Source organism: Salvelinus alpinus, chromosome 27 (genome assembly GCF_045679555.1).
Source record: "Salvelinus alpinus chromosome 27, SLU_Salpinus.1, whole genome shotgun sequence".
Classification (NCBI taxonomy): domain Eukaryota; kingdom Metazoa; phylum Chordata; class Actinopteri; order Salmoniformes; family Salmonidae; genus Salvelinus; species Salvelinus alpinus.
In genome coordinates, this window is record NC_092112.1 from 8,127,083 (window position 1) to 8,153,306 (window position 26,224).

A 26,224-nucleotide genomic window follows, 5' to 3' on the forward strand; every position below is an offset into this window, starting at 1 on the left:
GACATGATGCATCTATAGACAGTCAGACATGATGCATCTATAGACAGCCAGACATGATGGGTCTATAGACAGCCAGACATCATCCATCTATAGACAGTCAGACATGATGCATCTATAGACAGCCAGACATGATGCATCTATAAACAGTCAGACATTATGCATCTATAGACAGTCAGACATGATGCATCTATAGACAGCCAGACATGATGGGTCTATAGACAGCCAGACATGATCCATCTATAGACAGTCAGACATGATGCATCTATAGACAGCCAGACATGATGCATCTATAGACAGCCAGACATGATGCATCTATAGACAGTCAGACATGATGCATCTATAGACAGTCAGACATGATGCATTTATAGACAGTCAGACATTATGCATCTATAGACAGTCAGACATGATGCATTTATAGACAGCCAGGGAGTCAATAGAATACCAACAGAAACCGAAAGACAGCTTCTCTCCCAGCCCCCCACCATTTCAGCTTCCCTCCCAGCCCCCCACCATTCCAGCTTCCCTCCCAGTCCCCCACCATTTCAGCTTCCCTCCCAGCCCCCCACCATTTCAGCTTCCCTCCCAGCCCCCACCATTTCAGCTTCCCTCCCAGCCCCCACCATTTCAGCTTCTCTCCCAGCCCTCCACCATTTCAGCTTCGCTCCCAGCCCCCCACCATTTCAGCTTCTCTCCCAGCCCCCCACCATTTCAGCTTCTCTCCCAGCCCCCCACCGTTTCAGCTTCCCTCCCAGCCCCCCACCATTTCAGCTTCCCTCCCAGCCCCCCACCATTTCAGCTTCCCTCCCAGCCCCCCACCATTTCTGCTTCCCTCCCAGCCCCCCACTATTTCAGCTTCGCTCCCAGCCCTCACCATTTCAGCTTCCCTCCCAGCCCCCCACGATTTCTGCTTCCCTCCCAGCCCTCACCATTTCAGCTTCTCTCCCAGCCCCCCACCATTTCAGCTTCCCTCCCAGCCCTCACCATTTCAGCTTCCCTCCCAGCCCCCCACCATTTCAGCTTCCCTCCCAGCCCCCCACCATTTCAGCTTCCCTCCCAGCCCCCCACCATTTCAGCTTCCCTCCCAGCCCCCCACCATTTCAGCTTCCCTCCCAGCCCCCCACCATTTCAGCTTCCCTCCCAGCCCCCCACCATTTCAGCTTCCCTCCCAGCCCCTCACCATTTCAGCTTCCCTCCCAGCCCTCACCATTTCAGCTTCCCTCCCAGCCCCTCACCATTTCAGCTTCCCTCCCAGCCCTCACCATTTCAGCTTCCCTCCCAGCCCTCACCATTTCAGCTTCCCTCCCAGCCCCCCACCATTTCAGCTTCGCTCCCAGCCCCCCCCCCCCCCGACCATTTCAGCACCACTTTAGCAGTGGACAGCTCCCGTCAAAAGGCTGCATTCAGCCCGATGGACACGAGACATTCACTGGCACAACAAGAAAAAGAGTTTGTCCAATGTGACGGCTCAAGCCCGACGGCATGACCACAGCGTTCTGTCTGGAACACCGACTCACCAACCACTACCTTCCGCTAGGTTAGCATCCACTAGGTTAGCATCCACAGGGATGAACGTCACTTTCAGCCAAGTCTTTAACGCCATTGGCAGACAGATATGATGTGATCTTTAATCAAGCCTAACGGCAGAAATGTCAAAAAATAAAAAAATAAATTAATAAGTGGTGTTTCTCAACTGAAGAACGGTTCTAATATATTATTTATTCATCAAATTATTGATCAATATACATTTCTGAAATAATTACATTTGATTTCATTGATCTTAGCCTACACCTTGTGGCTCTTCTCTCATTTCAAATTATGCCATAAATATCCTGCCAAATGAACATGAACTTGTAAGCCTGTATATGCCATGCTCTTTAGTCATGTGTTCCGGTTGCCTTGTCAACCGTGGACTCTTCATAATTAGTTCTTCATAGCAATATCCCATGTATCTGCCTTGGGGGGGGGGTATCTAGAAACTCCCATCACATATCACACACACACACACACACACACACACACACACACACACACACACACACACACACACACACACACACACACACACACACACACACACACACACACACACACACACACACACACACACACACACACACACACACACAGGTAGAGATGGAGGGAGGGTGGGGGGGGGGGCAGACAGAGAGCTCATTGGACAAGGGGTTAATAAACACCCTGTACGCCCAAACGCAGCATTACATCATGCAGTCCTCTTCTTCCATATTTGGGGCTTTAAACAAAACACTAGGTGGCAACCACGTTTAGCAGAAAGATAGACAGAGGGAGAGACAGAGGGAGAGAGAGAGAGAGAGAGGGAGAGAGAGAGACAGAGGGAGAGAGAGAGGGAGAGACAGAGGGAGAGAGAGAGGGAGAGACAGAGGGAGAGAGACAGAGTGAGAGAGAGAGAGAGGGAGAGAGCGGTGGGGAGAGAGAGAGAGACAGAGAGAGAGAGAGACAGCAAACGAGAGAGAGAGGGTGGGGGGGATGAATTAGGTAGTCATGGGAAGAACGGTTATCTCGTGGCATTCAGCCCTGCAGCTGGGGGAAGGAAGGAGAGGGAGAGGGTGAGCTGCTGCAGAATAACAGAAAACACTGGATGACGAGGCTATGAAAGGCTCTAGTAGATAGATAGATTATTAGGTACAGGTATTGAATAGACCAGAGTAGTAGTAGCTCGCTAGCTGTAACCAGGCTACCCTCCTCTCCTCTTCAGCGGTACCACATTACATACCGAGAGAGAAGATGGGTTACGTCTGTGACGCTACCGCTGCCGCCTGGACACAATCTGGGAACCGACCCGGAGACGCTGCCGCACTGCCTCCCCGCTTTTTTTAGATGGCTCACACGTTTGGCGCTCGGAAAACAGGTGTCAGGGAAGTGTCGTCACGAACCCCGGAAGCCGGAGGTGTGAGACGCTTCAGCAGAGAGCAAGATGGCAGCGAAATCCGATGGTCGGGGGGTTGTCCGGGGATTCGCCCAGCTGCACAACCTGGACGAGGTGGTGGGGACCGGCGAGGGCGACCCGAGGGAAGGCAGCTCCTTCCACATCTGCCACTGCTGCAACACCTCGTCCTGTTACTGGGGCTGCCGGAGCGCCTGTCTGCATTACCTCCACGACAAGAGGAGAAGCGGGGGAGGACAAGAGGACGCACGGCCGGGGCGGCCGCAGCAGGAAGAACGCCTCTGGCTGGACTGTCTGTGGATCATCCTGGCCCTGTTCGTGTTCTTCTGGGACGTGGGGACAGACCTGGCGCTGGCCATCGACTACTACCACAAGCATGACTACCTCTGGTCCGGACTCACCCTCTTCTTGGTGCTGGTGCCCTCGGTGCTGGTCCAGATCCTGAGCTTCAGGTGGTTCGTGCAGGATTACACCGGGGGCGGTCTGGGCTCTGTGGAAGGGCTGAGCAACCGGAGAGCTGCGGCGGGGCTGAGCGCACAGGGAAGGGACAGGTGCTGCTTGCTCTCTGTGTGGCTGTGGCAGGCCCTCATACACATCTTCCAGATGGGACAAGTATGGAGGTAAGATGAACCAAAAGATTCTGTCTGTCTGTCTGTCTGTCTGTCTGTCTGTCTGTCTGTCTGTCTGTCTGTCTGTTTGTCTGTCTGTCTGTCTGTCTGTCTGTCTGTCTGTCTGTCTGTCTCGGTGTCTGGGTGCCTACTGACACACCACCTGAAACCCTTCCTCTTCCTCTTCCTCACCCACCATATGAAACCCATTCACAACCCTCATCTCCTCTCTTCTCCTCTCGTCCTCCTGTGCTCACCTGGTATAACCCTTGGTACATGATGATGATGAACACACAACCAACAGTGATCTGTCCGTCTGGTCTGATTCGTGTGTATGTGTGTCTGGTTTCACCAGTAGTCTTATCGTTTTCACACGAGGGATTGTTTGCTTGCACTTGCCCACCAATTCACAGTCCGCTCTGAGATTAAAGGTTGGGAGTTCGATCCCTGGATGAGTCAAACTCAAGACTGTAAAAATAGGACCCAATGCATCACTGCTTGGTGCTCAGAATTAAGGATGTAGATTTGGGATAAGGCCCTGTGAACTAGCTGCTTCCTGTCCAGGGGATGAACTTCTACTTCAAAAACAGTAGATTTTTTATAGAAGTAGTACTTCTATAAACTGTCCCCCCCCCCCCCCCCCCATAAAAGGAGACTCTTTACTTGACTTGCACCCCCCTCCCCCCTCTCACACTCCCACCTATACTGACAGGACAAACTGTTACCCGGTCTCACATCATTGCTGCTCAATAGCTTAGCCCTTCATGAGCACAGTTGATGTCTTCTCTGTTGTAGTGTGTCTCTCTCTCTGCACTGTACACACCATTGTGTGGGTATAGGGAGGGAAGAGGCTTTTTGGGAAGACAGAGAGAGATAGAGAGAGATGGAGACAGAGAGAGAGATGTAGACAGAGAGAGAGATGTAGAGAGAGGGAGAGAGAGAGACAGAGAGAGAGAGAGATGTAGACACAGAGAGAGATGTAGACACAGAGAGAGAGAGAGACCTCTCAGCTTCCCTATCAAATCTAAAAATCTCAAATAGAAAACCGAAGAAAATGAACAACAATGACAAATGGTTTGATAAAGAATGCAAAAATCTAAGAAATAAATTGAGGAACCTGTCCAACCAAAAACATAGAGACCCGGAAAACCTGAGTCTACGCCTTCACTATGGCGAATCACTAAAACAATACAGAAATACACTACGGAAAAAGAAGGAACAGCACGTCAGAAATCAGCTCAATGTAATTGAAGACTCCATAGACTCTAACCAATTCTGGGAAAATTGGAAAACACTAAACAAACAACAACACGAAGAATTATCTATCCAAAATGGAGATGTATGGGTAAACCACTTCTCCAATCTTTTTGGCTCTATAACAAAGAATAAAGAACAAAAACATATACATGATCAAATACAAATCCTAGAATCAACTATTAAAGACTACCAGAACCCATTGGATTCTCCAATTACCTTGAATGAGTTACAGGACAAAATAAAAACCCTCAAACCCAAAAAGGCCTGTGGTGTTGATGGTATCCTTAATGAAATGATCAAATATACAGACAACAAATTCCAATTGGCTATACTAAAACTCTTTAACATCGTCCTTAGCTCTGGCATCTTCCCCAATATTTGGAACCAAGGACTGATCACCCCAATCCACAAAAGTGGAGACAAATTTGACCCCAATAACTACCGTGGAATATGCGTCAACAGTAACCTTGGGAAAATACTCTGCATTATCATTAACAGCAGACTCGTACATTTCCTCAATGAAAACAATGTACTGAGCAAATGTCAAATTGGCTTTTTACCAAATTACCGTACAACAGACCATGTATTCACCCTACACACCCTAATTGACAACCAAACAAACCAAAACAAAGGCAAAGTCTTCTCATGCTTTGTTGATTTCAAAAAAGCCTTCGACTCAATTTGGCATGAGGGTCTGCTATACAAATTGATGGAAAGTGGTGTTGGGGGTAAAACATACGACATTATAAAATCCATGTACACAAACAACAAGTGTGCGGTTAAAATTGGCAAAAAACACACACATTTCTTCACACAGGGTCGTGGGGTGAGACAGGGATGCAGCTTAAGCCCCACCCTCTTCAACATATATATCAACGAATTGGCGCGGGCACTAGAACAGTCTGCAGCACCCGGTCTCACCCTACTAGAATCCGAAGTCAAATGTCTACTGTTTGCTGATGATCTGGTGCTTCTGTCACCAACCAAGGAGGGCCTACAGCAGCACCTAGATCTTCTGCACAGATTCTGTCAGACCTGGGCCCTGACAGTAAATCTCAGTAAGACCAAAATAATGGTGTTCCAAAAAAGGTCCAGTCACCAGGACCACAAATTCCATCTAGACACCGTTGCCCTAGAGCACACAAAAAACTATACATACCTCGGCCTAAACATCAGCACCACAGGTAACTTCCACAAAGCTGTGAACGATCTGAGAGACAAGGCAAGAAGGGCCTTCTATGCCATCAAAAGGAACATAAATTTCAACATACCAATTAGGATCTGGCTAAAAATACTTGAATCAGTCATAGAGCCCATTGCCCTTTATGGTTGTGAGGTCTGGGGTCCGCTCACCAACCAAGATTTCACAAAATGGGACAAACACCAAATTGAGACTCTGCATGCAGAATTCTGCAAAAATATCCTCCGTGTACAACGTAGAACACCAAATAATGCATGCAGAGCAGAATTAGGCCGATACCCACTAATTATCAAAATCCAGAAAAGAGCCGTTAAATTCTACAACCACCTAAAAGGAAGCGATTCCCAAACCTTCCATAACAAAGCCATCACCTACAGAGAGATGAACCTGGAGAAGAGTCCCCTAAGCAAGCTGGTCCTAGGGCTCTGTTCACAAACACAAACACACCCCACAGAGCCCCAGGACAACAGCACAATTAGACCCAACCAAATCATGAGAAAACAAAAAGATAATTACTTGACACATTGGAAAGAATTAACAAAAAAACAGAGCAAACTAGAATGCTATTTGGCCCTAAACAGAGAGTACACAGTGGCAGAATACCTGACCACTGTGACTGACCCAAACTTAAGGAAAGCTTTGACTATGTACAGACTCAGTGAGCATAGCCTTGCTATTGAGAAAGGCCGCCGTAGGCAGACATGGCTCTCAAGAGAAGACAGGCTATGTGCACACTGCCCACAAAATGAGGTGGAAACTGAGCTGCACTTCCTAACCTCCTGCCCAATGTATGACCATATTAGAGAGACATATTTCCCTCAGATTACACAGATCCACAAAGAATTCGAAAACAAATCCAATTTTGATAAACTCCCATATCTACTGGGTGAAATTCCACAGTGTGCCATCACAGCAGCAAGATTTGTGACCTGTTGCCACAAGAAAAGGGCAACCAGTGAAGAACAAACACCACTGTAAATACAACCCATATTTATGTTTATTTATTTTAACTTGTGTGCTTTAACCATTTGTACATTGTTACAACACTGCATATATATAATATGACATTTGTAATGTCTTTATTGTTTTGAAACTTCTGTATGTGTAATGTTTAATGTTCATTTTTATTGTTTATTTGACTTTTGTATATTACCTACCTCACTTGCTTTGGCAATGTTAACACATGTTTCCCATGCCAATAAAGCCCCTTGAATTGAATTGAATTGAATTGAGAGAGAGAGAGAGAGAGAGAGAGAGAGAGAGAGAGAGAGAGAGAGAGAGAGAGAGAGAGAGAGAGAGAGAGAGAGAGAGAGAGAGAGAGAGAGATGTAGACAGAGAGAGAGAGAGAGAGAGAGAGAGTGAGAGTGAGAGAGAGATATGCTTTTTGTGAGAGACAGAGAGAGAGAGAGAGAGAGAGAGAGAGAGAGAGAGAGAGAGAGAGAGAGAGAGAGAGAGAGAGAGAGAGAGAGAGAGAGAGAGAGAGAGAGATGCTTTTTGTGAGAGCTGGAATCAGGCGTGCTGTTATATTGTGAGGATTCTAGGCGCCAACGGTCCACACGCCCTCACGAAAACAGCCTACTCAACTCTGCAAACCAGCGGCAGCGAGACTAGTGTCTTTTTTCATGGCTACCGTTATGCATAAAACCCCCCCCCCCCCCCCCCTCTCTCACAGACATGACGTCATCCAGTCCTGGCTCGGACTTCGTTTACATTTCACTGCTGGGCTAATATTCAAAATGATAACGGTCGTCCGTTAGGCGAGGCTAGCCTACTCGAGGTCTAATTGATGTTCACTGACGTGACATGCAGCGGCTAGTAGTAGAATGTGACAGCGTCGCTGTAAAATGCTGGGCTGCTGGCACACTGAGCCGGAGCCAATCTATAGATTTAGACTGAGGTTCTCAGAGTAGAGAGTCGTTTTTTTTTTTTTTTTTTTTTTTGGTGCAGAGCCTGACATTTAATGGGAAATGTAGCTGTAATGCATGACGGCTGCTTCTGTGTGTGGCCAGTGCTAGTAGAGACGCTGGCAGCTCAGATGACATTAGCTGTGGTCTCAATGTGTCTTATTTTCATGTGTGTAGCCTAGTTATGCATCCAGCGAAATTCATTTGACCTTTTTTACCTGACTCATGGAATGATAAAATATCGGGTCTGTATCGTGTGTGTGTGTGTGTGTGTGTTTCTGTGTGGCTGTGTGTGTGTGTTCACACTCGACAGCTGTCTCTCTCTCATCAGACAGATGGGTTTTAAAGCTGTTTTGATGTTGTCCCCAGTCCCCACACATATTTAATTTAAAAGTGTCTTCCTTCCCTTCCAAATCTAGCAAATCCCAAAATGACCCATCTAATAAACGAAGCAACTCAAATAAAAGTCTAATCAAATCAATGTTTATTGGTCACGTACACAGATTTGCAGATGTTATCGCAGGTGCATCAATAGGATTGTGTTTCTAGCTCCAACAGATCAGTAATATCAACAGTAATACCCAGTGCAGTAATATCTAGCTAAAAGCTTGTGTTTCTAGCTCCAACAGTGCAGTAATACCTAACTAAATGCTTGTGTTTCTAGCTCCAACAGTAATACCTAGCTAAATGCTTGTGTTTCTAGCTCCAACAGTAATACCAGGCTAAATGCTTGTGTTTCTAGCTCCAACAGTAATACATAGCTAAATGCTTGTGTTTCTAGCTCCAACAGTAATACCAAGCTAAATGCTTGTGTTTCTAGCTCCAACAGTAATACCTAGCTAAATGCTTGTGTTTCTAGCTCCAACAGTAATACCTAGCTAAATGCTTGTGTTTCTAGCTCCAACAGTAATACCTAGCTAAATGCTTGTGTTTCTAGCTCCAACAGTGCAGTAATACCCAGCTAAATGCTTGTGTTTCTAGCTCCAACAGTAATACCTAGCTAAATGCTTGTGTTTCTAGCTCCAACAGTAATACCCAGCTAAATGCTTGTGTTTCTAGCTCCAACAGTAATACCTAGCTAAAAGCTTGTGTTTCTAGCTCCAACAGTACAGTAATACCTAGCTAAAAGCTTGTGTTTCTAGCTCCAACAGTAATACCTAACTAAATGCTTGTGTTTCTAGCTCCAACAGTAATACCCAGCTAAATGCTTGTGTTTCTAGCTCCAACAGTAATACTTAGCTAAATGCTTGTGTTTCTAGCTCCAACAGTATTACCCAGCTAAATGCTTGTGTTTCTAGCTCCAACAGTAATACCTAGCTAAATGCTTGTGTTTCTAGCTCCAACAGTAATACCCAGCTAAATGCTTGTGTTTCTAGCTCCAACAGTAATACCTAGCTAAATGCTTGTGTTTCTAGCTCCAACAGTAATACCCAGCTAAATGCTTGTGTTTCTAGCTCCAACAGTAATACCTAGCTAAATGCTTGTGTTTCTAGCTCCAACAGTAATACCCAGCTAAATGCTTGTGTTTCTAGCTCCAACAGTAATACCTAGCTAAATGCTTGTGTTTCTAGCTCCAACAGTAATACCTAACTAAATGCTTGTGTTTCTAGCTCCAACAGTAATACCTAGCAATATGCTTGTGTTTCTAGCTCCAACAGTGCAGTAATACCTAGCTAAATGCTTGTGTTTCTAGCTCCAACAGTAATACTAGCTAAATGCTTGTGTTTCTAGCTCCAACAGTACAGTAATACCTAACTAAATGCTTGTGTTTCTAGCTCCAACAGTAATACCTAACTAAATGCGTGTGTTTCTAGCACCAACAGTAATACCCAGCTAAATGCTTGTGTTTCTAGCTCCAACAGTACAGTAATACCTAACTAAATGCTTGTGTTTCTAGCTCCAACAGTAATACCTAACTAAATGCGTGTGTTTCTAGCTCCAACAGTAATACCCAGCTAAATGCTTGTGTTTCTAGCTCCAACAGTACAGTAATACCTAGCTAAATGCTTGTGTTTCTAGCTCCAACAGTAATACCTAGCAATATGCTTGTGTTTCTAGCTCCAACAGTAATACCTAACTAAATGCTTGTGTTTCTAGCTCCAACAGTACAGTAATACCCAGCTAAATGCTTGTGTTTCTAGCTCCAACAGTAATACCTAGCTAAATGCTTGTGTTTCTAGCTCCAACAGTAATACCTAGCTAAATGCTTGTGTTTCTAGCTCCAACAGTAATACCTAACTAAATGCTTGTGTTTCTAGCTCCAACAGTACAGTAATACCTAGCTAAATGCTTGTGTTCCTAGCTCCAACAGTGCAGTAATACCTAGCAATATGCTTGTGTTTCTAGCTCCAACAGTACAGTAATACCTAGCTAAATGCTTGTGTTTCTAGCTCCAACAGTAATACCTAGCAATATGCTTGTGTTTCTAGCTCCAACAGTAATACCTAACTAAATGCTTGTGTTTCTAGCTCCAACAGTGCAGTAATACCTAGTTAAATGCTTGTGTTCCTAGCTCCAACAGTGCAGTAGTATCTAACTAAATGCTTGTGTTCCCAGCTCCAACAGTGCAGTAATATCTAGCTAAATGCTTGTGTTTCTAGCTCCAACAGTGCAGTAATACCTAGCTAAATGCTTGTGTTTCTAGCTCCAACAGTAATACCTAGCAATATGCTTGTGTTTCTAGCTCCAACAGTACAGTAATACCTAGCTAAATGCTTGTGTTTCTAGCTCCAACAGTAATACCTAGCAATATGCTTGTGTTCCTAGCTCCAACAGTAATACCTAACTAAATGCTTGTGTTTCTAGCTCCAACAGTGCAGTAATACCTAGCTAAATGCTTGTGTTCCTAGCTCCAACAGTGCAGTAGTATCTAACTAAATGCTTGTGTTCCCAGCTCCAACAGTGCAGTAATATCTAGCTAAATGCTTGTGTTTCTAGCTCCAACAGTACAGTGATATATAACTAAATGTTTGTGTTTCTAGCTCCAACAGTGCAGTAATACCTAGCCAAATGCTTGTGTTTCTAGCTCCAACAGTGCAGTAATACCTAGCTAAATGCTTGTGTTTCTAGCTCCAACAGTGCAATAATACCTAGCTAAATGCTTGTGTTTCTAGCTCCAACAGTGCAGTAATACCTAGCTAAATGCTTGTGTTTCTAGCTCCAACAGTAATACCTAGCTAAATGTTTGTGTTTCTAGCTCCAACAATGTACTCAATGTTCACCCATGACTGAGTGGTCATGCACATTTCCATCTCAATCATTAAGTTTGCAAACGACACAACAGTGGTAGGACTGATTCCCAACAACAGATGGCACAGCCTACAGGGAAGGAGGTGATGGCCCTGGCGGGAAAGGTGCCAGGAAATTAACTTCTCCCTCATCAACGTCAACAAAATGAAGGAGCTGATCATGGACTACAGGAGACAGTACAGGGAGCGCTCCCACATCCACATCGAAGGGGCCACAGTGAAGAGGGTGAAAAGCTTCAAGTTTCTTGGCATGCACATCACTGACAACCTGAAGTGGTCCATCCACATGGACAGCGTGGTGAAGAAGGTGCAATAGCACCTCTTCAACCTCAAGAGGCTGAAGAAATTCGGCTTCAGCCCCCTAAGATCCTCACAAACTTCTACAGATGCACCATTGAGAGCATCCTGTCACCTCCTGGCACCTTTCCCGCCAGGGCCATCACCTCCTTCCCTGTAGGCTGTGCCATCTGTTGTTGGTAATCAGTCCTACCACTGTTGTGTCGTTTGCAAACTTAATGATTGAGATGGAAATGTGCATGACCACTCAGTCATGGGTGAACATTGAGTACAAGAGGAGCCTGAGTATGCACCCCTGTGGGGCCCCTGTGTGGCCCCTGTGTTGAGGAGGTGTTGTTGCCTAGCGTTTTATTCAGTTACAACCCGCTATGCTCATAAAATGAACAATGTCCCTGTGAATCAGATGGGAGTCATTAAGTTCCTGCTCATATAAACTGAACTAGAATCAGATGGGAGTCATTAAGTTCCTGCTCATATAAACTGAACTAGATTCAGATGGGAGTCATTAAGTTCCTGCTCATATAAACAGAACTAGAATCAGATGGGAGTCATTAAGTTCCTGCTCATATAAACTGAACTAGATTCAGATGGGAGTCATTAAATCCCTGCTCATATAAACTGAACTAGATTCAGATGGGAGTCATTAAGTTCCTGCTCATATAAACTGAACTAGATTCAGATGGGAGTCATTTAGTTCCTGCTCATATAAACTGAACTAGATTCAGATGGGAGTCATTAAGTCCCTGCTCATATAAACTGAACTAGATTCAGATGGGAGTCATTAAGTTCCTGCTCATATAAACTGAACTAGATTCAGATGGGAGTCATTAAGTTCCTGCTCATATAAACTGAACTAGATTCAGATGGGAGTCATTAAGTTCCTGCTCATATAAACTGAACCTGATTCAGATGGGAGTCATTAAGTTCCTGCTCATATAAACTGAACTAGATTCAGATGGGAGTTTCACCAGTGTTAGGGAAGCTACAATGAAAATATAGTTTACCAAGTTATGAATTACTTCACACTGGAAGAAGTTAAGATACAGTAAATATAGTTTACTTAACTAAAGTTACGTAGGAAAACATAGTTCACTGCTTCCAAACTACTTTTGTGAAAAAAACATATGAACTAAATCTGTAATGTCATAGACTACAAATTATAAAAACAGATCATTTGAGTTGGTCTATTAATCACAAACAGTGAGAATTAGGCACGCAAAAAGGTTTTCAAGTGTGAATTAGGCATGTCTGATGCCAAAAAAGGACGTTCTTGCATACCTCATCCATATTTTAATACATTTTTTTGCACAACAACAACAAAAAATTACTGTGTTGTTCCAATAGTTAGCTACACCACTACAAGGCAAAAAAAAAAACGGAATTAACTACTTAAAACGTTACCAAGATTGGAATTTAGTTCACTACGCCCCACCACTGAGTTTTACCTAAGGTCCTTGACTCAGACGTGATCAGACGTGAACTCAGTAACCTTGAATCGTATGGAATTTCCTCCCCCTAAAGTTCCTCAGCAACTCCTCCTTCCACCACATTTACACCCAGCAGCTTCCACCAGTCACACACACACACACACACACACACACACACACACACACACACACACACACACACACACACACACACACACACACACACACACACACACACACACACACACACACACACACACACACACACACACACACACACACACACACACACACACACACACACACACACACACACACACACAGATCGGGTACATACTTAGGTATCAACTCAAGGACAGAACTACATAGAAAATTGAGAATACACACACTTTCTACACAACATTCAAATTCATCAATAATACTTAGCTCTACTGAGGGCCCTGATATCCTACTGCACCAATCAATGTTCTTTAAACAACCTGAGAGATTCTCACAACATCTGTTAGTCAGTGAGCTGAGCAGAGTAGCATATCATACGTAGCACGACTGAAGTCCTTACTCTCCTGAGGCTTTGCTTACAATTGCTGTCTCCCAGCAGGCCATGATATCCTGATGCCAAGGGCACGTCTTATCTTCAACTTGAACCCAAACACCAGAGGTGCTCCGGAGGGAGATGCTACAAGCTATTTTAGGTCAGAGGTGTTGTGCTGTGATTTTATTAGGCGTTTTAGTAGTTTAAAAAATAATAATAAAAAAAAGCTAATGTTGACGCTTGCTTGAGTGATTTAAGATGTCAGTGAGTTCCATGCTATCACGACTCTATATATTACTGTGCGTTGCCTTGAATTCGTTATTGGCTATCGGGACTGTGAAAGGACTTCTGGTTGCATGTCTTGTGGAATATGAATGTCTGTCAGAGCAGTATGTTACTTGATTGAGTAGATCGTTTTTTGAGCTTTTAATTTAACACACTACATTTTTTCTTCCAAAAAAAACAAAAACGAGAAATGATACAAACAATGTCTTCTTTAAAGTTGAGCCAGGAAAGATCAACATGGATTTAGTTATCATTAGCTCTATGTGAACATTGCGAGACGTGCTGCTCTGTTCTGGGCCAGTTGTAGCTTCATTCGGGCCAGAACCTTACCATCACCGGGCAGTAGCCAAGATAGGATACAACTAGAGCCTGTAGGACTCTAGTTTAGTCAAGTGTGGTTTTAAGATTGCAGAGCATCTCTTTATTACAGAAAGACCTCTCCCCATCTTTACAACCATTGAATATATATATGCTTTGACTGTGACAGTTTACAATCTAAGATAACACCAAGTCATTTACTCTCCTCAATAGGCACATTTTTAATTATCAGATCCAGCTGAGGGCTAGACCTTAGGGAATGATTTGTACCAAATACCAAATCTCTTAGTTTTAGAGATGTTCAGGACCAGTTTATTACTGGCCACCAATTCTAAAACTGACTGTAACTCTTTGTTACGGGTTTCAGTGACTTCATTAGCTATGGTTGCTGACGCGTATATGGTTGAATCATCAGCATACGTGGACATACAGATTTTGATTATTGACAGTGGCAGGATATTGGTAAAAATAGAAAAGAGTAGAGGGCCTAGAGAGCTGCCCTGCGATACACCACACTTTCCATGTTTAACATTAGAGAAGGTTCCATTAAAGAATGCCTTCTGTGTTATAGGTAGCCTAGTGGTTAGAGCGCTGGGCCAGTAACCAAAAGGTTGCTGGATGGAATCCCTAAACTGACAAGGTAAATATCTGTCGTTCTGCCCCTGAGCAAGACAGTTAACCCACTGTTCCCTGGGCACTGAAGACGTGGATGTCGATTAAGGCAGCCCCCTGCACCTCTCTAACTCAGATGGGTCGGGTTAAATGCGGAATAACATTTCAGTTGAATGCATTCAGTTGTACAACTGACTAGGTATCCCCCTTTCTAATAGATAGATGGCTCACAACCCATGATATGGTAGAGGTTGAAAAGCCATAACACATTTGTTTTTCCATGAACAGATGATGGTAAATAATATCTGGTCAAACACCATTTTGTTCCCCCAAAAAAGTTTGCTAAGAGCCGGCAGCAAGCTGATTGGTAGGCTGTTAGAACCAGTAAAGGGCTCTTTAACATTCTTGGGCTGTTCAAATCTAATTTTATTGGTCACATACACATGGTTAGCAGATGTTATTGGTCACATACACATGGTTAGCAGGTGTTATTGGTCACATACACGTGGTTAGCAGATGTTATTGGTCACATACACATGGTTAGCAGATGTTATTGGTCACATACACACGGTTAGCAGATGTTATTGGTCACATACACATGGTTAGCAGATGTTATTGGTCACATACACATGGTTAGCAGATGTTATTGGTCACATACACATGGTTAGCAGATGTTATTGGTCACATACACACGGTTAGCAGATGTTATTGGTCACATACACACGGTTAGCAGATGTTATTGGTCACATACACATGGTTAGCAGATGTTATTGGTCACATACACATGGTTAGCAGATGTTATTGGTCACATACACACGGTTAGCAGATGTTATTGGTCACATACACACGGTTAGCAGATGTTATTGGTCACATACACATGGTTAGCAGATGTTATTGGTCACATACACATGGTTAGCAGATGTTATTGGTCACATGGTTAGTAGATGTTATTGGTCACATACACATGGTTAGTAGATGTTATTGGTCACATACACATGGTTAGCAGATGTTATTGGTCACATACACATGGTTAGCAGGTGTTATTGGTCACATACACATGGTTAGCAGATGTTATTGGTCACATACACATGGTTAGCAGATGTTATTGGTCACATACACATGGTTAGCAGGTGTTATTGGTCACATACACATGGTTAGCAGATGTTATTGGTCACATACACACGGTTAGCAGATGTTATTGGTCACATACACATGGTTAGCAGATGTTATTGGTCACATACACATGGTTAGCAGATGTTATTGGTCACATACACATGGTTAGCAGATGTTATTGGTCACATGGTTAGTAGATGTTATTGGTCACATACACATGGTTAGCAGATGTTATTGGTCACATACACATGGTTAGCAGATGTTATTGGTCACATACACATGGTTAGCAGATGTTATTGGTCACATACACACGGTTAGCAGATGTTATTGCGAGTGTAGCGAAATGCTTGTGCAAAGGACTAGAAGGAGAAGGACTAGAAGGACAAGGACTAGAAACACTAGTCTAGGACAAGAAGGACTAGGACTAGAAGGACAAGGGATAGGAGTAGTCTAGGACTAGAAGGACAAGGACTAGGACTAGTCTAGGACTAGAAGGACTAGGACTAAAAGGACTAGGACTAGAATGACTAGCCTAGGACTAGAAGTACTAGGACTAGAAGGACTAGGACTAGAATGACTAGGACTAGGACTAGTCTAGGACTAGAAGGACTAGGACTAGGACTAGTCTAGGACTAGAAGGACTAGGACTAGGACTAGTCTAGGACTAGAAGGACTAGGACTAGGACTAGTCTAGGACTAGAAGGACTAGGACTAGTCTAGGACTAGAAGGACTAGTCTAGGACTAGTCTAGGACTAGAAGGACTAGTCTAGGACTAGTCTAGGACTAGAAGGACTAGGACTAGTCTAGGACTAGAAGGACTAGTCTAGGACTAGTCTAGGACTAGTCTAGGACTAGAAGGACTAGGACTAGTCTAGGACTAGTCTAGGACTAGAAGGACTAGTCTAGGACTAGAAGGACTAGGACTAGAAGGACTAGAAGGACTAGTCTAGGACTAGTCTAGGACTAGAAGGACTAGGACTAGAAGGACTATTTTAGGACAAGAAGGACTAGGAGTAGGACTAGTCTAGGACTAGAAGGAGTAGGACTAGAAGGGCTAGGACTAGAAGCGAGGCAGCCCTCTCTGTCTGCGCCATCTTGCATCCATATTGTTAGGACCAGTAAAGGGCGCTTGACCATTTCAGATTGACGATACAGTATGTTTCCAACTGTAGAAGCTCTAAAAATGTTCATACTATCAACAAACAAACTATATTTTGATAAACAACTGTTTGCAAAGGTTAGGGTTAGGTTTAGGGTACGGAAAAAGGGTTCAGGTTAGAGCTAGGGTTAGAGTTAGCAGATAGTTAGTTGAAATGTTACTGACAACGTCTAAAGCATCTACAGATGGACTGTCCAACTAAAGTGTAACCCATGTTACTGATAGCCAGTAATACTTTTTTCCATCTCTTCCACACAAACTTTACAAAATTAAAATGTATATTGGTTTTCTTTCATAATTAGGTATTTTATGCATAAATATAATGGCTTCACTGTTTGTTGTTGGTATTTAATTCTCTGAGTTTGTCCACTTTGCCAATGAAGTCGTTGTTAAAGTAATTGGTCACATCAAAGGGTTTTATGACGAATGAGACATCTGATTCAATAAAGAACTGAGTTGAAATAATCTTTCTGTCACATAAAGTTTTTCAAAGCTTTTTTCCCGTCATATTTTATATAATTTATCTATACAGTCGGGGATGGGCTTTACTACTATAGCCCATAGAAAAGCACGGAATAACACATTCATAAATGGCAAAAATGACAGTAAAAAAATGTATCAAAAGGAATAAGGTTTTGAAATGTCTGTCCTATACCTAGGAGATATAACGAAAGCTCAGGAAATATTTTTTGTATTTTTGCTCACATATTTAAACCACCTCCATGCTTCCATTCGTTTGCATGGGTTCCATTGAACGAGTCCCTTGTGGGGGTTGTAGAACAAAACAGAGTACACCATCATGTTCGCGAGAGTCCCCCCCTTTTCTACAGTGGGGGCCATTCGTTTGTAGCCAAAACGGTTCGGACAAAAGTTGGCACATCAACGTTGCTGTCACGCCCTGACCTTAGTTATCTTTGTTTTCTTTATTATTTTGGTTAGATCAGGGTGTGACATGGGGGATGTATGTGTTTTGTCTTGTCTAGGGGTTTTGTATGTTTATGGGGTGTTTACTGGTCTAGGTGTTTGTATGTCTATGGTTGCCTAGATTGGTTCTCAATTAGAGGCAGCTGTTTATCGTTGTCTCTGATTGGGAACCATATTTAGGCAGCCATATTCCGTTGGGTATTTCGTGGGTTATTGTCTATGTGTAAGTTGCCTGTGTCTGCACTTTTCGTATTTAGCTTCACGTTCGTTTTGTTGTTTTGTATAGTTTGTTTAAGTGTTCTTCGTTTCGTTTAATAAATAGAAGAATGACGAACGTGACAGTTGCTGAATTCAGACCAGTCCCGGGACACTTTTGTTGGGGGTCGTAGAACACCATTGTGTTCGGGGCCAGTTTGGGGCCAAACTGTTTGGATATTACATACGTTTTTTTGTGAGAAGACCAATTTTCAGGATGTTTTCTGGTCTGACGAACACCGCTGTAGCTCTGCCACTTTCCACCGCAGCTGAGGAAGGGTGACATAGGCGGATGCGGTGGATTGAGACGCAGCCATGAAACCCCCCCAGATATCTTTAGCCCCCTGCACCTCTCTGATTCAGAGGGATCGGGTTAAATTCGGAAGACACATTTCAGTTGAAGGCATTCAGTTGCACAACTGACTAGGTATCCCCCTTTCCCTATACAACTGACTAGGTATCCCCCTTTCCCTTTCCCTTTACAACTGACTAGGTATCCCCCTTTCCCTTTCCCTAAACTGACGGATTTTGATGGGGAGTTTTGTATTATGTTACTTAGATTGACGCACCGGGGCGTCAATTGACTCGAGTGGGTTACAATTCTTCAAGCTCTGTCAAGTTGGTTGTTGATCATTGCTAGACAGCAATTTTCAAGTCTTGCCATATATTTTCAAGACGATTTAAGTCAAAACTGTAATTAGGCCACTCAGGAACATTCAATGTCATCTTGGTAAGCAACTCCAGTGTAGATTTGGCCTTGTGTTGTAGGTTATTGTCCTGCTGAAAGGTGAATTTGTCTCCCAGTGTCTGGTGGAAAGCAGACTGAACCAGGTTTTTCTCTAGGATTTCGATTGCGCTTATTCAGTTTCTTTTTATCCTAAAAATCTCCCTCGCCCTTGCCGATGACAAGCATACCCATAACATGATGCAGCCACCACCATGCTTGAAAATATGAAGAGTGGTACTCAGTGAAGTGTTTTGATGGATTTGCCCCAAACATAATGCTTTGTATTCAGGACATAAAGTTAATTTCTTTCTTATTATATATATTATTTTACCCCCTTTTCATCATATCCAATTGGTAGTTACAGTCTTGTCCCATCAGTTCAACTCCCGTACAGCCTCAGGAGAGGCAAAGGTTGAGAGCCGTGCGTCCTCCAAAACACAACCCCGCCAAGCCGCGCTGCTTCTTGACACAATGCCCGCTTAACCCGGAAGCCAGCCACACCAATGTGTCAGAGGAAACACTGTACACCTGGCGACCGTGTCAGCGTGCATGCTCCCGGCCCGCCACAGGAGTCGCTACAGCGCGATGGGACAAGGACATCCAGGCCGGCCAAACCCTCCCCCAACTCAGACGACGTTGGGCCAATTGTGCGTCGCCTCATGGGTCTCCCGGTCACGGCCGGCTGCGACACAGACGGGTATCGAACCAGCATCTGTAGCAACGCAGCTTGAACTGATATCTTAGACCACTGCACCACTCGGGAGGCATAAAGTTAATTTCTTTGCCAAATTTTTAGCAATTTTACCTTAGTGCCTTGTTGCAAACAGGATGAATGGTTTGGAATATTTTTTATTCTATACAGGTTTCCTTCTTTTCACTCTGTCAATTAGGTTAGTATTGTGGAGTAACTACAGTGTTGTTGATCCATTCTCAGTTTTCTCCTATCACAGCCATTCAACTCTGGAACTGTTTTAAAGTCACCATTGACTTCATGGTGAAATCCCAGAGCAGTTTCCTTCCTCTCCGTCAACTGAGTTAGGAAGGACGCCAGTATCTTTGTAGTGACTGGGTGTATTGATACACCATCCAAAGTGTAATTAATAACTTCACCATGCTCAAAGGGATATTCAATGTCTTCTTTTTTTATTTTTACCCATCTACTAATAGGTGCCCTTCTTTGCGAGGCATTGGAAAACCTCCCTGGTCTTTGTGGTTGAATCTGTATTTGAAATTCACTGCTCAACTGAGGGACCTTACAGATAATTTTATGTCTGTGTACAGAGACGAGGTAGTCATTCAAAAATCACTTGTTAAGCACATTTTTACTCTTGAACTTATTTAGGTTTGCCATAACAACTCAAGGAAGTTCAGCTTTTCATTTTTTATTAGTTTGTCAAAATTACAAAAAACATTTTATTCCCATTGGCATTGTGGGGCATTATGTGTAGACCAGTGAGAAAAAATCTACATTTCATATTTTTTTTTATTCAGGCCATAACACAGAAAATTAGACTGTGGCTGCTCTGTTGTTTCAAAAATAGATGCTAGTGTAGGTTTTGTGATCAACCAATTACCGTCGTCTGTGAAAGAAAAATCGGAACACATAATACTAGCAGGTAGACTAGAGGTTAAGAGAGTTGTCCCAGTAACCGAAAAGCTGCTGGTTTGAGTCCCCAAGCTGACTAGGTGAAAAGTCCCCAAGCTGACAAGGTGAAAAGTCCCCAAGCTGACTAGGTGAAAAACCCCAAGCTGACAAGGTGAAAAGTCCCCAAGCTGACAAGGTGAAAAGTCCCCGAACTGACTAGGTGAAAAGTCCCCGAGCTGACTAGGTGAAAAGTCCCCGAGCTGACTAGGTGAAAAGTCCCCAAGCTGACAAGGTGAAAAGTCCCCAAGCTGACAAGGTGAAAAGTCCCCGAGCTGACTAGGTGAAAAGTCCCCGAGCTGACTAGTTGAAAAGTCCCTGAGCTGACAAGGTGAAAAGTCCCCGAGCTGACTAGGTGAAAAGTCCCCAAGCTGACTAGGTGAAAAGTCCCTGAGCTGACAAGGTGAAAAGTCCCCAAGCTGACTAGGTGAAAAGTCCCCGAACTGACTAGGTGAAAAGTCCCTGAGCTGACAAGGTGAAAAGTCTCCGAACTGACTAGGTGAAAAGTCCCCAAGCTGACTAGGTGAAAAGTCCCTGAGCTGACTAGGTGAAAAGTCCCTGAGCTGACTAGTTGAAAAGTCCCTGAGCTGACAAGGTGAAAAGTCCCCGAGCTGACTAGGTGAAAAGTCCCCAAGCTGACTAGGTGAAAAGTCCCTGAGCTGACAAGGTGAAAAGTCCCCAAGCTGACTAGGTGAAAAGTCCCTGAGCTGACAAGGTGAAAAGTCCCTGAGCTGACTAGTTGAAAAGTCCCTGAGCTGACAAGGTGAAAAGTCCCCGAGCTGACTAGGTGGAAAGTCCCCAAGCTGACTAGGTGAAAAGTCCCTGAGCTGACAAGGTGAAAAGTCTCCGAACTGACTAGGTGAAAAGTCCCCGAGCTGACTAGGTGAAAAGTCCCCGAGCTGACAAGGTGAAAAGTCCCCGAGCTGACTAGGTGAAAAGTCCCCGAGCTGACTAGGTGAAAAGTCCCCGAACTGACTAGGTGAAAGTCCCCAAGCTGACTAGGTGAAAAGTCCCCAAGCTGACTAGGTGAAAAGTCCCCGAACTGACTAGGTGAAAAGTCCCTGAGCTGAGAAGGTGAAAAGTCTCTGAACTGACAAGGTGAAAAGTCCCCGAGTGTCACGAATACTACCGAAGGTGGCTCCCCTTCCTGTTCGGGTGGCGCTCGGCGGTCGTCGTCACCGGTCTACTAGCTGCCACCGATCCCTTTTTCCTTTTCGTTTGTTTCTGTCTAATTGTTTTCACCTGTTCCTTGTTGGGGTTTTGGGATGGGTGTTATTTATGTTCGTTTTTCCCGCTAGTGTTTGTGCGGGCTTATTAGTTGTTATGTGTGGTGATGTTTCGTGTCTGTTTTTGGGTTTTTCGCTGTCCAGTGTTTGTAACAAGGTTTGGGGTTTGTTTAGCGCCAGTGTTTTGGGCATTCACCCATGTTTGGACCTGTTACGTTTTCGAAGGACATTAAAGCGTTTTCCCGTACATTTCGCTCTCTGCAGTTGACTCCTCATTCATTTCACTCACCCGTCGTTACACCGAGCTGACTAGGTGAAAAGTCCCTGAGCTGAGAAGGTGAAAAGTCTCCGAACTGACTAGGTGAAAAGTCTCCGAACTGACAAGGTGAAAAATCTGTCTGTGCCCTTGAGCAAGGCACTTTAGCCTAATTGCACCTGTAAGTCGATCTGGATAAGACATCTGCTAAATGACTTCGATATGCTGTACATCAACATAATTACTGAAACCTTCAAAACCTTAAGCTAGTTGGTTTGTTTGCAGGAGGGTTCAGTGCGCTGGTGTCTCCTTGAACTCAGCTGTGTGTGTGTGTGTGTGTGTGTTTGTGTGTGTGTGTGATGGACAGCGTAATCAGTGGAAGTCCAAATCAGTGTCTGCCTAAACAGGCTCATCTCCCCTGAGGAAATTCATTAGAAAGTTGTGTAGGTCTTTGATTCTGTAAATATCAACTTCACATCCCCTCTCTTTTTTTACTAGCTGTCTTTGTCCTCTATCTCACTCTCACACTCTCACATAAACACACACACACACACATACACACACACTCACACATACACTCACACATACACTCTCACATACACTCTCACATACACTCTCACATACACTCACTCACACACACACACACACACACACACACACACACACACACACACACACACACACACACACACACACACACACACACACACACACACACACACACACACACACACACACACACACACACACACACACACACACACACACACACACATCCTATAGCTCCTCCCACCAGCCACCTCTAATACACAGGTGGAGACGTGTGTAAGAAAATACATAGTGAGCAGATAAGTTGAAATGGAAGAGTTTTTGTAAGGAACTGTGTATGTTTTTCCTAGTATAGGGAGCTCTGGTACAGTAGGGGATGAAATACCCTTCAGTACGTTAGCCTGGTCTATGGGCTGTGACCATCTGAGAACCATTTAATAATTCAGTCAAATCGTAGTGAACTAGTAATCGGTATAGTACATACCCCTGAGTGGGACTTCCACATCGGTACGATTGGACAATCGGGACAGAATATTTGCTCGGCAGGTGTAGTAAGTAAATCATCAGGGCAACTGAGGAATATGCTGGAGGAGGATGCTGGAGGAGGATGCTGGAGGATGATGCTGGAGGAGGATGCTGGAAGAGGATGCTGGAGGATGATGCTGGAGGGGGATGCTGGAGGATGATGCTGGAGGGGGATGCTGGAGGATGATGCTGGAGGATGATGCTGGAGGAGGATGCTGGAAGGGGATGCTGGAGGAGGATGCTGGAGGATGATGCTGGAGGAGGATGCTGGAGGGGGATGCTGGAGGAGGATGCTGGAGGATGATGCTGGAGGATGATGCTGGAGGAGGATGCTGGAAGAGGATGCTGAAAGAGGATGCTGGAAGAGGATGCTGGAAGAGGATGCTGGAAGAGGATGCTGGAGGAGGATACTGGAGGGGGATGCTGGAGGAGGATACTGGAAGAGGATGCTGGAAGAGGATGCTGGAAGAGGATGCTGGAAGAGGATGCTGGAAGAGGATGCTGGAGGAGGATGCTGGAAGAGGATGCTGGGAGAGGATGCTGGAAGAGGATGCTGGAGGAGGATACCGGAGGGGGATGCTGGAAGAGGATGCTGGAGGAGGATGCTGGAAGAGGATGCTGGAAGAGGATGCTGGAAGAGGATGCTGGAAGAGGATGCTGGAGGAGGATGCTGGAGGAGGATACTGGAAGAGGATGCTGGAAGAGGATGCTGGAAGAGGATGCTGGAGGGGGATGCTGAAAGAGGATGCTGGAAGAGGATGCTGGAAGAGGATGCTGGAGGAAGATGCTGAAGGAGGATGCTGGAGGAGGATGCTGGAAGAGGATGCTGGAAGAGGATGCTGGAAGAGGATGCTGGAGGAGGATGCTGGAAGAGGATGCTGGAGGAAGATGCTGGAGGAGGATACTGGAGGAGGATGCTGGAAGAGGATGCTGGAGGAAGATGCTGGAGGAGGATGCTGGAAGAGGATGCTGGAAGAGGATGCTGGAGGAGGATGCTGGAAGAGGATGCTGGAGGAAGATGCTGCGTTCCTTGTATGTGCGTTGGGGCTTTTTAGCGGTTATTTAAATGACTGCAGTTTGCAGCTTAGACTTTTGCAATGTGTTGTTTTAACCTGGTATGATTATTTTCTTGTCTTTAAAAAAACATAATGAATTGGTGGAGATTTCTCGGGCTGCGTGCCCCCGGAAAGCAGCCCGGGGAGTCCACACAGTATAGCCTATCCAAGGCTACCTGGCATTTCATCATCTGATTTGAAACAATCTTTCACTGTGTAATTTCTGCAGTTTTAGGCTAACGAATGATGGGTTGCATACGCCTATTTCTATCTTAGGCTACACATCTCTAGTCCTCTCAGCTACAGCTTCTCCTCTTTAGCTCACAGGAAAAGATCTATCCATCTCTTTTTTCTTGTCCTTTTTTCCCCAGGTAGGTCTAAATATTTACAGGCCTAATATTTAGCTACTGAACGACCTAAAATCTATTTAGCTTCTTATTTCAACTACACATCTCTAGCCTGCTCTTCCAGCTGTTACTGTGGGCTATAGGCTATGTCTCTAGCCTGCTCTTCCAGCTGTTACTGTGGGCTATAGGCTATGTCTCTAGCCTGCTCTTCCAGCTGTTACTGTGGGCTATAGGCTATGTCTCTAGCCTGCTCTTCCAGCTGTTACTGTGGGCTATAGGCTATAGGCTATGTCTCTAGCCTGCTCTTCCAGCTGTTACTGTGGGCTATAGGCTATGTCTCTAGCCTGCTCTTCCAGCTGTTACTGTGGGCTATAGGCTATAGGCTATGTCTCTAGCCTGCTCTTCCAGCTGTTACTGTGGGCTATAGGCTATAGGCTATGTCTCTAGCCTGCTCTTCCAGCTGTTACTGTGGGCTATAGGCTATGTCTCTAGCCTGCTCTTCCAGCTGTTACTGTGGGCTATAGGCTATGTCTCTAGCCAGCTCTTCCAGCTGTTACTGTGGGCTATAGGCTATGTCTCTAGCCTGCTCTTCCAGCTGTTACTGTGGGCTATAGGCTATGTCTCTAGCCTGCTCTTCCAGCTGTTACTGTGGGCTATAGGCTATAGGCTATGTCTCTAGCCTGCTCTTCCAGCTGTTACTGTGGGCTATAGGCTATGTCTCTAGCCTGCTCTTCCAGCTGTTACTGTGGGCTATAGGCTATGTCTCTAGCCTGCTCTTCCAGCTGTTACTGTGGGCTATAGGCTATGTCTCTAGCCTGCTCTTCCAGCTGTTACTGTGGGCTATAGGCTATGTCTCTAGCCTGCTCTTCCAGCTGTTACTGTGGGCTATAGGCTATAGGCTATGTCTCTAGCCTGCTCTTCCAGCTGTTACTGTGGGCTATAGGCTATGTCTCTAGCCTGCTCTTCCAGCTGTTACTGTGGGCTATAGGCTATGTCTCTAGCCTGCTCTTCCAGCTGTTACTGTGGGCTATAGGCTATGTCTCTAGCCTGCTCTTCCAGCTGTTACTGTGGGCTATAGGCTATGTCTCTAGCCTGCTCTTCCAGCTGTTACTGTGGGCTATAGGCTATGTCTCTAGCCTGCTCTTCCAGCTGTTACTGTGGGCTATAGGCTATAGGCTATGTCTCTAGCCTGCTCTTCCAGCTGTTACTGTGGGCTATAGGCTATGTCTCTAGCCTGCTCTTCCAGCTGTTACTGTGGGCTATAGGCTATGTCTCTAGCCTGCTCTTCCAGCTGTTACTGTGGGCTATAGGCTATGTCTCTAGCCTGCTCTTCCAGCTGTTACTGTGGGCTATAGGCTATGTCTCTAGCCTGCTCTTCCAGCTGTTACTGTGGGCTATAGGCTATAGGCTATGTCTCTAGCCTGCTCTTCCAGCTGTTACTGTGGGCTATAGGCTATGTCTCTAGCCTGCTCTTCCAGCTGTTACTGTGGGCTATAGGCTATGTCTCCAGCTTCTCCGCTATTCCTGTTCTAGCGAAATCCCAGGAAAAGCTATAGTTCACAAAAGCTTTAGCATGTTTTTATACTAGACTTATTCAAGGAGAGAAGTAGGCTTGTCTCTTGTTGATTGATTGAATTATTGAAACCATTTTTTTTTTAAATACATGTAATGGCGCTCCAGCCAGTGACGCCTCCACATACCATTGAAGAAAAGAATCAAGGATAACTGTAACGCTCGTCTTCCTCCTCGTCTGAAGAGGAGCATGGATCGGACCAAAACGCAGCGTGGGTTGAATACATATCTTTTAATTAAAGCAACGAAGACGAAAAACAC

The 26,224-nt window shown here is 44.8% G+C and overlaps 1 protein-coding gene across 1 annotated transcript in view; it reads left to right on the top strand.

Moving 5' to 3' along the window:
* Positions 1-2,370: 2,370 nt before the first annotated feature.
* Positions 2,371-26,224, top strand: part of LOC139555933 (XK-related protein 6-like) — a 153,363-nt gene continuing 129,509 nt past the window's right edge. The window contains exon 1 of the mRNA XM_071369331.1: positions 2,371-3,543. Within this exon, the coding sequence (XP_071225432.1) occupies positions 2,954-3,543 (590 nt within the window). The 5' untranslated portion in view covers positions 2,371-2,953. The remainder of the gene's footprint in view (positions 3,544-26,224) is intronic.